Genomic DNA, 14,014 nt, shown 5'->3' with positions numbered 1-14,014 from the left:
GTTCTAGAAGTGTATATGTATAAGTATATGTATGTATTTAGTTGTTTTAAAAGTTTGGGCCAGGTGTCGTGGCTCAGGCCTGTAATCCCAGCACTTTGGGAGGCCAAGAGGGAGAATCACTTGAGACCAGAAGTTCGAGACCAGCCTGGGCAGTATGGCAAGATCCTGTCTCTACAATAAAATAAAATAAAATAAAATAAAATAAAATAAAATAAATAGCTGGGCGTAGTGGTGCACGCCTGTAGTCCAAGGTACTCGAAAGGCTGAGGTGGGAGGATTACTTGAGCCCAGGAGTTCCAGGCTGCAGTGAGCCAAGATTGTGCCACTGCACTCCAGCTTAGGTGACAGAGCAAGGCCCTGTCTCTAAAAAGAAAAAAAAAAAAAAAGTTAAAAAAAAGTTTGTAAAAACAGAGGAAATGTTAGTCATTTTCTCTGAGGGGCAGAATTTTCTTTTGATTTACCAGTATTTTCTAGTTTTTTCTTAAGTGAATATGTATTACTCCATACTAAAGTTATTAATAAAAAACTGATTTAGTTTTTCTCTCTATCAAATGAGGATTAAGACAGTATAGTATAGTATAGAAGCCTAGTGAGACATGAAAAAGTATAGAAACTGATTGACTAGAGTCAACTGACTGTGGTTTGCAGCTTCTTTAAAATTAGCTTAGGAGAGATACATACATTTCAAGGTCATTGAAAATAATCATGGCAACCTCTTTTAAGAAAGTTCAGGCTAGGCATAGTGGCTCACACCTGTAATCCCAACACTTTGGGAGGCCAAGAAGGGAATCGCTTGAGGCCAGGCATTTGAGACCAGCCTGGGCAACATAAGGAGATCTTGTCTGAAAGAAAGAGAGAGAAAGACAGAGAGAGAGAGACAGAGAGAGAGAGAGAGAGGAGGGCTAATAAAAAAGAAAGTTTTCTCTTTCTACTTTCCTGGATCTAGATTCAAATGAAACAGAAAGAACTCCAACCTGCAGCAGAAATCTGAATCTGGGGTCCTTGGATGAGCTGAATCTGGGGTCCTTGGATGAGCTGAATCTGGGGTCCTTGGATGAGCTGAATCTGGGGTCCTTGGATGAGCTCCTGAAATTATATGCTAATTTGCACATGTGCACACTTTTCAGGAGAAAATTGTTGGTTTTAAAAGAAGTTAAGAACTAAAATTTAAGACCTGCAGAGTCTTTTAGAGGATTTTGAGACAGAGCCCTTGCTTCTAGTGCTAAGGCCACTTAAATGGGACAGTTTTACAACTGAACAAGTTAAAAATGACAGTGAGGAACCAAAGTCAAGGTGCTACTTTTATACAGAAACACCCTGAAGTGCAATGTGTGACTGATTAAAAAATTACCAGAAACAAATAATACATTCAAAGTGGATGTTATCTTAAATGAAAGTTCTTTGATGATCTTGATTGGTAGATATTTGGAATTTCCTTCAGTGCTCAAGACCTGTTCATTTGAATTACTTCAATGATGGCAAATTTGGGTTGAATTTGGGTTTTATCATTTTGCCAAATGTTACCTAAAATGAATACCTGTGAATAGAGAGGTAACCAAGTTTGGGCAAATACCCATTTTAGGCTGCAAATGAGTAAAGACAAATCGCAAGATATTTCTTGGTTGATTTACTTATTTGACTTTTAAGCACTTCCAAAAACATCCTGAACAATGGTGACATCACCAGAACAAGAATGTAACTTTCAAAGGCAACTGCTTTGAAAGATAATAGTTGAATATACTTAACAAATATGGGGCTCTGTATAGGCAAACCTCCTATGCACATACTAGTTTTCATCTAATGTGCTATATATAGGCTTACTTTTTGTATTGCATCCCTTTAGACTTGTAATGCCTGTTAGCCATTATTCTTTTCATCTGAGTTAATTTCTTATTTTTCTTCTGTGAAACTGCCAGATATATCGATACAGCAAATGCTTTGGAGCAAGAAACTAAACTGGGGTTACGACGCTTTGAAGTTTGTGACAACATTGATCTTGAAACTATTTTGATGGAATATGAGAGTTATTATTTTGTAAAATTTCAGAAATACCCCAAAATTGTCAAAAAGTCATCAGACACAGGTACATGGTTATTTTCTAGAGATAAGGCTTTCTCTCATCTGTAAAATGAGTGTATCTTTCTCATCATATTCCCAGATAGATGGAGACCCTCACCTTGAACCAAAAGAGCAGGCCAGGAGGATTGTGTAGCCATTCTCATGTCCAGCACGGACAACTGAAATATGATTATCTGGACATTGACATCCCTTTAGTCATGTTGGCATTTGTTTGAGAAAATGTGTTTTCAGGCAATGAAAGCAAAACCCCAGTGTATCATAGGTACTTTTCAGATGATTAACATTACTTTAATTTCTTTAGAGATGAAAAGAGCTGTTGGAAGAGGAAAAATGACAGAAGACTTTTTTTGTTGTTAGGAGACCTATTATCTGTCTTGAAAATAACTACGAAAATGAATATTGGGGAAGCTAATAGCTCATGTATAGATAATGAAAAGCTTTTGAAAGCCATCAATCCAGATAATGATCAATATAATACAAAAACCCAGTATAGGCTAGCAGTCAACGAGGCTGGCTGGAGGAAAGATCTAAAGTGGGGGCCCTGTGCTTTGTAGTAACATTGACTGAGAAGTCTGTAAGTGGGGGAAGTAATTATAAACCAAGGGAGATCATTGTCCTGTTTACAAGGCACTTGTTAAGCCACAGACTTTAACATTTCATGTAGGGACCGGGAAACCAAGAGGAACATCAGTTTAAAATAGCCAGGGCCAGATCTCAGAGCTAGAAAAGGTCGAAGAGGTATTTTATCTGAGCTCCCTTCCAATGCAGCATTCAGAGCTTGACTTCCTTGGCAGGTGGTTAGATGTGGGTCTTGAAGAGACAGCCCAGACTCCTAACTACAGGGTGATCAGCACTGTTAGGGACATGATCTCACTTCCAGTTGGCTAGTTCCCATATAGCATGATACCCAAATTCTCCTATGATATTGGACACATTATTTTTATTTTAACTTGCAGAGCATGACTTAAGTCTTCCCTGCCAGATTCGTGCAATCAACCTGGTGTCCCATGTAACACAGCAAAATGGTGTCAAGTTCATGAAAGCATAACGAAATGGTCGTTGTAAAGCTAGCCTATATTGGAGTTGCCACCAGGTCCATAATCTCTGACACGTTTAATATCTGAGCCCTTTGCAATCTTTCTCTGTGAGGAGATGCTGGAGAAGCTCGGGCCTCTTTCTCTTCGCTGGTAATTTCAGTTCTCTCTAGATGAGAATAGCTTAAAGTCTCTAGATTCCAAAAGGTTATAGCACAAATTTTAAGAACAATGCAAAAAGGGGAAACGTACCTGAAAAAAATCACTTTGTCACTCTTAAAATTATTTTCTTTCCCACCCAATGTCTGTTTTGTCACAGCAGAAAATAATTTACCACAAAGAAGTGGAGGGAAGACCAGAAGGTAAAGTGAATGGTAATTCATCTTAATCAACTCGGCTCGAGGAGCTTGTGGGATCCCTTTCCAGAAGCTTTGCCAGCACAGCTCCGTGACTGTCTCCCAGCAATACTGACTGCAGTCACGTGACCTGGCCCAGCCCAGGACTTCTCTCATTACAGCTGCTCCAGATTTGGGCCAATGTCTGTCTACTCTCCTGGTTTTACTGTAAATAAGTGCATCCCATGATGCTCTGTCTTTCCAGGCCATGTGATATGAAAAGTCTGAACCTCAGAGGTTAAAAGACCCATGTTCAACTCCTGGCTCTGCTATTTACAAGCATGGAGCAAGTCTCGGACACATAGTGAGCTCCTGGCACACAGTGAGCACCCAAGAAATATTATTTTCCCTCTTTTCATCATTTAGTTAATTTCAAGCACTCCCAGATCAGATGTCCTCACCTGTCTGAAGATCAACCGTGAGCCAGGAGGTGCCTTACACTTCTGCCTTCGCCAGTCCTGGCCTGCGGGAACCCATTCTTCTCTTGCTTTTCCCCCCTGTTCACAGCTCATCTTGCATTCCTTTCTCCAGCTTCTCAAGTCCAAATCTCATCTGGGACTTGTAGCCTCTGATGGGAGCCCCTCTGTCTCTGGACCTTTCTGGGTACACATTTTCTCTCACAAAGCCCCCTACTCTCGCCAGTGTCCTTCCCATTCCTCTCTTCCCACTCTCACAGACCCCTCCCTCCACTGTCAGGGCTGTTCAGAAATACCCAGGGGATCAAGGGTGTTGCTGCCAGCTGCCAGTGAGCGCCAGGTGTGGGGCATCACGACCTGTGGGCTGTTGCTATTACAGTAGAGCCAAAACCTCATGGGAAGATGCAGCCATCCAGGTGTGAACAAAGTGTTTAAAATCTTAAAATGCTCTTGGAAAAAGAAAAGTTACATTGTAATCACATGCACTTATTAGGCCCTCAAGAGGTATGGATTCTGTTATGCCCCCGCTACATTCCCTGCCCCTGCGACTCCAGTTCCCTTGTTCCAGCCTCAGAAGGAAGGGCCTAGGACACCTCACAGGGCTGGTGGGCACAGCTTACAAAAATGGCCGTGGAGCCCATGCATGCTCCACGATCCGACTCGTCATAATAATCGGCCTCGGGCTACCTTCGCTTTGTGCTATTCTGTAGGAGGAGTTTTATTGCTTTGACAAAAGTGTTATTCTTTTATTTATAGTTTCCACAAAGCTAGTCAGATGCTGGTAATACATGGTAACTGCTTATGCATAGAAATCGTGAGGAGCATTTGTGGCCAGCTTCAGAAGGCTTTTGGATTCTGATTATCTTTCTGGAACCTTCTCAGCATTCTTCCCTGGCAAATGCTCTGTGAGTGAATGGTGTCAGAGTGCTTTGTTCCCTTTAGGGATGGAGCACGGTGGCACATTTGACAGCGTGGGGGCTCCTCAGCTCCTCTCTGAGTAAATGTTTGTATGTGGCAAGTGTAAAGATTGACTAGCAAATGGTTAGAATCAGGAGGAATAACTAGGAAAATAATAAATGATGTTTCTGTGGACAATTTTATACTCAAATATAGTTACTGAAGTGAGACATGTCATGAGACTGGCTATTAGCAAATCAAAGTGTCTTTTTCTAATCTTGGAAAAGATTTATAATCCCCGCTTAAAGACTTGCTGATGAACCAAAGGAGGAAAGGTTATCTAACGTGATGGATGACAGAACTGGGATCCCAAAAGGTCTTGGCAATTCTGGAGATGGGTTCAAAGTAACAAGATGAAATTTAATAAAATAAGGTTTAAGCTCTAACAACAATTACAACAAATAGCTCCTCCATTATAAAATCAGAGAGCTGGAAATCTCAGTTTACCTGGGCCAACAGTGAGACACGAGTGCTACTATGGTCCCAGCCCCATCAATAGAAATACAGTGTCCAAAAAGTAGGAGGTCACACTATTCTGGAAGGTGAACAGTTTGAGGAAGAATCTGGGAGCCAGGTAACTTTAGGAATGACTGGAGCAACTGGAGATGTTGAGCTTGAACAGAGGGTTGGTGGAGGGGGGCTCCTTAGAACATTGCAGGAACAGGCTTCAGTTCATCCTCCAAAGGGCGATTGGGCCTTTTCTGCCAAATTCCACAGGGTGCACCTAGGACTAATGGTTAAAGTCAAAGCAGAGTGAATTTGGTTCCATGTTCAGAGGAATTTTACAATCTTCAGAGCTGATTGAAAATGAATTGCATTGCTTTGTACATTAGTGCTCTTGTATTTTGGTCGTGTTAAAGCAGACCTTGGGGATCAGTTGCATCCAATGGGAAATCAAAGTGGGAAAATAGAGTCCCTGTTTCCTGCCAGCTCCACAAGGATGGTGAGGCAAGTTTAAATACAGATGCACACACGCACAAACACATAAACACACACATATACTTCCACACACACATATAAATAACTTCTCTTAAGTCAATGCTATTAATATAAGTTTGCATTTGTGAAATGCTTGGTTTTCCTTTCATAGTTATTTCATTTTTGTGCCAGCAAAAGGGCAGAGAAAGACATTCTTATTCCTAGTTTAAAGATAGAAAAAGACCCCCCAAGAACTGTTAGTGTCCACCTCTCACGACGCTCTCCCCAGTGAGACCAACACTCACAGATGTGTCACCATGTGGACATTGGTGGTATTGTCGACATGGGTGGTCTTACTGGCTAAATAGCTGTGCATTTATATTAGACACGAACATTTATTATCCCCATAAAGAAAGGAAGTTGAAATAGCAGCTCTCTGAGATCATTCGGAACACGGAGAGACTTGCTTCTAACGAACCTTCTGCAAATGCATCTCACATATAGCGACAAAAGGGCTAGGAGAACTAAGAAACAATGTGGGAGTTCATATTCTGCCCCCAAAGCTAGTCCTGTCTCTCTCTGGTGGCATCTTCTACAGAAACATATGGATATTCCAATACTGAATTTTATATCTAATTATAAGAATGTAGTGAAAAAAGTGATTTGATCTTTCTATGGTTATATAACATATATACAGTCATACTACATATATAACTATGTATACAGTAAATGCATATACTCTTGTAACCACAGTTACAGCCACCGGCAGTCTACCTTTGCCCCTTCTCAGTCAAATTCTCCCCATCTCCATCAGAGTTAGCTACTCTTCTGACTTCCAGCCCCATCAGTTTGTTTTGTCTGAAGTAAACAATTGTTGATGAAAATTTGTTTGGTAAATATGATTGGTCTGGGACAACATTGATGAGAGGAAGTTTGTTTTCCTTCCATAATCCCCTTTTGATGTTTATTACTCATAACATGCTGAGATGTATTTTAAGTAGACAGGGTACATCCAGGGCACTGGATTAAAACCATGGGCCAATCCCTGAATTTCCTACTGTTTCTTAGTTTGAATGGGAGGACTCCTTTCTCTCACACACCTTTCTCCTGGTCTAATGCTGCTTTTAAGGAAGGTGGAAGGAGCAACGGAAAAATACTTGTAAAGCAATGTGTTCTTAAGAACTAAAGCTATTTGCAGAAGGGCCGAAGCTATGTGGTGTGAAAGGGAAATGAAGAGGGTGAGTTGGGGGGCTCCAGGAGGGGATCTTAGAAGAACCCCATGAGTAGCCTGGAGGGAGTTAGGGCCAGGATGAACCTGGTGGGTGGATCGCATAGGTGGAAGGGCCCTATAGTGGCCACCTGCATATCTTTCAATAGCTTTCTTAAATGTGCTATTCTTAAGAATAGGTGTTTAACTACCTCAAATTAAGTGGCTAGAATAATTTCTTCCAAGGTCTTTGTTCCCTCCCTTAGGGTGATGAACGACAGTTGCCAAAATCTTCCCAAGATCAATCAGCAGAGGCCCCGGTCCAAAACCACGGTGGGGAAGACAGGGGACACCAAATCTCTCAATAAGGAGCATCCTAATCAGGTCAGGATGGCTTGGCTTGACTTTGTGAATAGCACAGTTGGCTGAAAAATAGCCCTACGAAAAAAGTCACATTTATTTACTTTTTGAGGACCTACGCTTTTAAAATTGCTGTGTGATCTAATTGAATTGTAGGTTTTCTTCCAGTACACTGGACTCAAACCATGGACAGATCCCTGGATTTCCTAATGTTTCTGAACATGGGCGGGAGACTTTTTTCTCCCCCAAGTCTTTCCCCTGATCTGGGTGCTGGGCGATGGGCCAGGGTGGGGCCAGGGCCCAGTCAGAGCAGGAGGGCCTGGTTACTGTGGAGCTTGATCTTCCCATCTGAGGTAACTGTTACCTGAGGTAACTGAGCTAACCAAGATGGCAGATCTTCTTGTCCCAGAGCACATTGCTGGGTTCCTAAGTGTAGGCCAGGCATAGCCTACGCTACACTTCAGGTGTGGCTGGGTCTGAAGGTCTCCTACTGGACTTCTCCAAATCGCACATGATCAGCCCTCACCCCAGACCTTCACCTTGGACTTTCTGGGGGCCAAGAAGGGCAGCAAGGAGAGAACCCAGCAAGTGAGTGAAGTAAATGGCTCCTGACTCACGAGACTCATATCCAGAACCTTCTTAGTTAGGACAAAACATCCCAGGTTTCAAAGGAAAGAGGACCAATGGAAACTGAGAAAAGGAATTTAAAAAATTAATGTCAAATAATGGAAAGGAATAATCACAATACCCAATTGGTCAAAAGGATTCTCTCTGCCTCTCTACAGTTCTGGCCGCTACAGCCTGATTCAGGTGGAAGAGAGGTGAAGATGGGGCAGGATGAGTCCCATGGGAGGCTGGTTGACTCTGCTGTATCTCCAAACTCAGTCACTCCTGGCCAAAAACACCCCTGATCACAGGAGAAAAGACGAGCCAGCAAAAGGGGATGGGTTGAGGCACAACTGTTTCCTCCATTTGGAAAAGCTGCTCAGGGTCCATGGCCTGGCATCTTCTCGGTCTTCCAGGGACAACTCCTTCCACATAGTGCAGGCAGACAGCTAACTCATCTTCCTGGGTCTGCACAAAAGTGGCTAAACTACATGTGCACGTCGCATTTACAGAATTGCTCTCCAGCATTGGACTTTGCATGATGGAGTGGGCAGGTACAACCAGCATCTCTCCATGGCTGCTCACAGCCAAATGTGTCCTTGTCTCTCTTTCTTCAGGAGGTAGTTAATAACACTCGCCTGGAGAGTGCCAACTTCGGCCTAAATATATCAAGAATCGGTAAAGACAGTGGAGAGGAAAATGCCCACCCACGAAGAGTAAGTGAAACTCACGAACCTAACACTGAAAGGGGTAATTTCTTTTTCCTTTTAAACATGAAAACAAAAAAAACATCATTTTTGTCAAACAGGAAAGTTAAGATGTGATTTTTGAAGGTTGGTTGTGAGGTAAATGGAGAAGAGGGTCAGAAAATGGGTTCTTCTTTGGAATCTCCTTTCTGAATGAATGGGCTGGCATGAACTGCCCCATCTCTAAGGAACTCAGTTTCCACATTTGTAAATTGAGGGGCTCGGAAGAGATTGTCTCTAGTGTTCCCATCAGCTTAAAAATTCTGTAATAACAACGACAAACATTGGCATGATCATCCTACATCGTTCTTATCATTTATTTATTTTAAGAGACAGGGCGTGCTCTGTCACCCAGGATGGAGTGCAATGGTGCAATCACGGCTTACTGCAGCCTAGAACTCCTGGGCTCAACGAATCCTCTTGCCTCAGCCTCCCAAGTAGCTAGTACTACAGGCATACACCACAACATCTAGCTAATGTTTTTAATTCGTCTAGAGATGGGCTCTCACTATGTTACCCAGGCTGGTTTCAAACTTCTAGCCTCAAGCAATGAAGGGGTGGCCTGCCCCTCCACACCTGTGGGTGTTTCTCCTTAGGTGGAATGAGAGACTTGAGAAAAGAAATAAGACACAGAGACAAAGTATAGAGAAAGAAAAGCAGGGGCCCAGGGGACCGGCGCTTAGCTTACAGAGGACCCACGCCGGCACCGGTCTCTGAGTTCCCTTAGTATTTATTGATAATTATCTTTACCATCTTAAAGATAAGGGAGTGGCAGGACAATAGGATCATTGTAGGGAGGAAAGACAGTAAGACATATGAACAAAAATCTCTGTGACGTGAATAAGTTTAAAGGAAAATGCTGTGCCTTGAGATGCATTTGCAAACATCTCCATAAACCTTTTAGCATTATTGTTTCAGTCTATCACATGGGGAGAAACCTTGGACAATACCTAGCTTTCCTAGGCAGAGGTCCCTGCGACCTTTGGCCGTGTACGTGTCCCTGGGTAGTTGAAATTAAGAGAATGGTGATGACTTTTAACCAGCAAGCTGCCTTCAGGCACTTCTTTAACAAAGACACATCCTGCACAGCCCAAAATCCATTAAACCTTGAGTCACCGCAGCACATGTCTCTTGCAAGGACAAGGTTGGGGGTAGGGTCACAGATTAACAGTATCTCAAATACAGAACAAAATGGAGTCTCTTATGTCTACTTCTTTCTATATAGACACAGTAACAGGCTGATCTCTCTTTCTTTTCCCCACAAGCAATCCTCCTGTCTGGACCTCCCAAAGCGCTAAGACATCTGCGTTATTTAGTGAGTTGGAAACACATACTCATTCTGCTCTGCCCTGTCCATGGCATTCGATTAGTGGTGTCATCTTTCTCCTTGGAGGGATGGCTCCTGATCTAAACGTAATTTCATGTGGACCATGAAACCTCAGTTGATATAGGGTTGATTTTGTCCTTGATAGATATTTCTACCTTTTTCATAATGAATCTCATGTCTGGATTTTAAATAATAACGTCTTAAGCAGAAAAGACCCAGATTGGGTGGATGTAGTCAAAAGGTAGATTAAAATATGTAATTTAGAAATGAACAGCACCATATTGCTCTTGGTCATACTCTCCAAGGTTGTAGTTCTTTAAGCTTCTTCTTTCTTTCTTCAGCCAAGTGCTCAAACCTCTGGAGTGCTGACTTAGTTCCGGCCAGCTCTTAGAAAAACTGAACTCTGTGTGTGAATTTGGAGGGGTGACTGGAGCATCTCCCTGAAAATGAAGGGCAGTGACCTCACTGGCCTGAACTGACTCCCTGTAAGGGCCTCACTTACATGGTAATTGCTGGAGATGATATCATGGGAATCAACGCCTCCCTTGGAAAAATGTCTCCTTGTTCACCTTCACTGCTTCTGTTGTGTTTTCAGTCACTTTGCCTAGCTATTTTGTGGCAACATTGAAATGAATGGATGTTTTTGATTGGCTCACAAGGAAGGGACCATTTAACCCAGCACTTAACCTTTGAAGTAGTCTGACTATAAATCCTCTTACCAGCAGAAATGTCCTAGGGGCACAATGTAGATGGCTTTCTCCCTAGCATTTCATATGTCCATAGGTTGCCTGAGGGTATATGGCCTGGGGCCAATCTCAGAAAACCCCAGGTCTGTCATTTCCATGTTAGTACCTGTGTTTTTCTGTTTTGCATTGCTGTAAAGGAATACCTGAGGCTGAGTAGTTTATAAAGAAGAGAGATTTATTTGACTCATAGTTCTATTCGGCACTGGGATCTGCTCAGCTTCTGTTGAGGCCTCAGGAAGCTTTTACTCATGGCGGAAGGCAAGGGGACCTGGCATGTCACATGGCAAGAGAGGGAACAAGAAGGGAGGGAGATGACTGGCTCTTTTAAACAACCAGGTCCCTTGTGAACTAATAGAGCGAGAACTCACTAGTTACAGTGGTTAGAGCACCAAGCCTTTCATGAGAGTTCTTCCCCAATGACCCAAACACCTCCCACCAGGCCCACCTCCAACACTGGGGATCACATTTCAATATGAGATTTGGAGGGGGCACACATCCTTACTATATCAGAATCCAAGCTTTAGGACACTCTCCCTACAAATTTAGTAGGTATGTTGTTCTTGAGGGCATAAGCTTCAGAGTCAGCCTGTCTAGATTCAAAATCCAGCTCAGATGCTCCCTCAGATGCACTCCCCACTTTGTAACTTTGGGCAAATTGTTTTATAATCTCTCCAAGCCTCATTTCTCTCAGCTGTAAGATGGAAATAATCGCAGTGCCCACTGTAAGTCTCATGATGAAAGGAGAGACTTGGCACAGTGCCTAGCACATAATAAACACTCCATAAATGTTAACTACTATTATTGTTTTATTTTTTGGTGCATCCTTGCTTTTTCCTTCCTACCTCTAGGGGGGACAAGGTGATATTGGAAGGATCGTGGGTTGGGAGACAGATTAAGTGAGTTTAAATCCTGGCCTTAAGCCATTTATTAGCGCTGTGGCTCTGGGCAAATCACTTAACCTCTCTGGACTTACTCTCACATCTATGAAGCCAGGATGTCACTCCTGACTAACAGAAGTGTTATAAGAATTAGAAATAGGCTGGGTATGCTGGCTCACACCTGTAATCCCAGCCCTTTGGGAGGCTAAGGTGGGAGGATAATTTGAGGTCAGGAGTTGGAAACCAGCCTGGGCAACATAACAGGACCCCATTTTTACAAAAAAAAAGTAATAGTAACAATTAAAAATTAGCCAAGAGTAGTGGCGCACACCTGTAGTCCCAGCTCTTCGGGAGGCTGAGGTGGGAGGATCCCTTGAGCCCAGAAGTTTAAGGCTGCAGTGAGCTCTGATTATGCCACTGCATGATGGAGTGAGATCCCGTCTGTCTCTTAAAGGAAAAAAAAAAAAAAGGATTAGAAATAATCCTCACAGGATATGGAGAAAAGGGAACTCATACATTGTCGGTGGAAATTAAATTAATTCCACTTATACCCAATAAATTTATACAAATTATATACAAAAATAACAAAAAAGAAATAGTTCTCACAAAGAACCTTGCACACTTATTTTGTACAGCACTCTATTGAGTGGTGAACGTGTATCACAATTCATAGACAGGAACTCTCATTACTGTTGTGCCAATGAGTTGTTTCTGCGTGTGTAATATTTGAATAGGATAAGACCATACAGGGGAAGTTAACACATAAGGAAGGAAGCAGATGGTCTGTGTCAGGAACTGAGAAATACTCATGAATTTTTATTCAAATCCACTTCATTCTGGAAAATGTACTTACAATTTTTTAAGGTGCTCCAACTTGAGGAAATCATCATGTTTAATACTAGTGCTGGTTCTTTTTAAAGCTTCACTTGAAGTTTGCCCTAATACCAGGGTATATAAATGTGTCTTGGTTTAATGAAACTGAGTTATTAAGAAGAGTCTTCTCTTATGTTCTCATGGCATAAATAACCTTTCCTCCCTTTCAGGGCCAAATCGTTGACTTCCGAGGGCTGCTCACAGACGCCATCAAGGGAGCGACCAGTGAACTTGCCTTGAACACCTTCGACCATAATCCAGACCCCTCAGTAAGTGGCGAAGATGTGACATTCATCTTTCAAATTGCCAACATCCAGATGAACTCTGGAAATATAATTTTGAGTACAGTGAAACCTTGAGATCAAGTCAAAGGCCGTAGCCACCTGCCATCGTTTGTTTCACCAAGACCTGTGCGTGCCCAGGGTTTCTTCCTAAATTATGAAGCAATATTGTCATGTGAGCCTTTCCACTCCTCTCATCAGGAACGACTGCTGAAACCTCTGAGTGCATTTATTGGCATGAACAGTGAGATGCGAGAATTGGCAGCGGTGGTGAGCCGGGTAAGATCTGATATTCAATTCACAAATTTACGGAGGCGGGCTGGGGCTTGTGGAGCTTTGTGGGCTGCTTCTTTTATTAATAACAATAAATATGATAATTTATTTATAAAGTGCCCCCACTTGCGAAGGCACTCATATTGTTTAGAGGCACAATAATGCATGATAAATAAATTATAGAATCATAAAATTACAATATAAAAAGCCCACCATCTCATGATAGAGGCCAAGAAAACCGAGAGAGAAAAAGACTTAGGAATGAAGGGACAGGTGAAAGGTTTAATAGCAGAGCCAAGAGTCAAGGAAAGAAAGCCTCTTAAAGAAGAAAAAAGTATGTCTGCATCTGGTTTAAAAAGTCAGAGCCTAGAAATAGAGATGTCGGAAGTCTGATGATATCACCATTGAAAATCTCCATGAAAAACACAATTAGCAGGAAAGACTTTACCATCCAGACTACGGACTTTTCCAGCTTGCACTATGGAACCAGAAGGCAGTGAAGAATGGGCTTTGGAATTAACCGACCTGCCTTTGATTTCTAGATCCTTCTCTTGCTAGCTGTGTGACGTTGGGCAAGTTCCTAGAAAATAAAATAGACCCCTGAGTTATAGGATATTTTTCTAATTTCTAATGCTTCATATTTAATTGAAGACTGAAACCTAGGCAGGCTCAGAGGGGTGTTTAAAATGATCCCAAAAATTCACAGCTCCTCTGAAAAGCTAAGGGCTCCTGAGCTGTCTCTGTTCAGTTCAGCAGTTGTTTCCTATACGCCTCTTATGTGTCAGGTATGTGCTGCGGGCTGGAGACACAAAGGTGAATGAGTCAGAGCACAGTCCTTGCCCTCACGAGTTTCTCGTCCCAGCGGCAAGGTGCACTTTGAGAGCATGAAGGAGGGAGGGGTGGGGAAAGTGTTAGGAA

At 42.5% G+C, this 14,014-nt stretch overlaps 1 protein-coding gene across 2 annotated transcripts in view; it reads left to right on the top strand.

Annotated features, from left to right (window-relative positions):
* Nucleotides 1-14,014, top strand: part of KATNAL2 (katanin catalytic subunit A1 like 2) — a 126,887-nt gene that overhangs the window by 74,583 nt on the left and 38,290 nt on the right. Inside the window, exons 4-9 of one of the 2 annotated variants that reach the window (XM_007974122.3) lie at nucleotides 1,917-2,083; nucleotides 3,433-3,475; nucleotides 7,273-7,390; nucleotides 8,590-8,688; nucleotides 12,713-12,811; nucleotides 13,025-13,102. In XM_007974122.3, the coding sequence (XP_007972313.2) occupies nucleotides 1,917-2,083; nucleotides 3,433-3,475; nucleotides 7,273-7,390; nucleotides 8,590-8,688; nucleotides 12,713-12,811; nucleotides 13,025-13,102 (604 nt within the window). The remainder of the gene's footprint in view (nucleotides 1-1,916; nucleotides 2,084-3,432; nucleotides 3,476-7,272; nucleotides 7,391-8,589; nucleotides 8,689-12,712; nucleotides 12,812-13,024; nucleotides 13,103-14,014) is intronic. The other variant, XM_037982353.2, reaches the window with a different exon arrangement.

Source organism: Chlorocebus sabaeus, chromosome 18 (assembly GCF_047675955.1).
Source record: "Chlorocebus sabaeus isolate Y175 chromosome 18, mChlSab1.0.hap1, whole genome shotgun sequence".
NCBI classification, from domain to species: domain Eukaryota; kingdom Metazoa; phylum Chordata; class Mammalia; order Primates; family Cercopithecidae; genus Chlorocebus; species Chlorocebus sabaeus.
The sequence above is the reverse complement of the archived record's forward strand: the minus strand, read 5'-3'. Positions and strand labels throughout refer to the sequence as shown.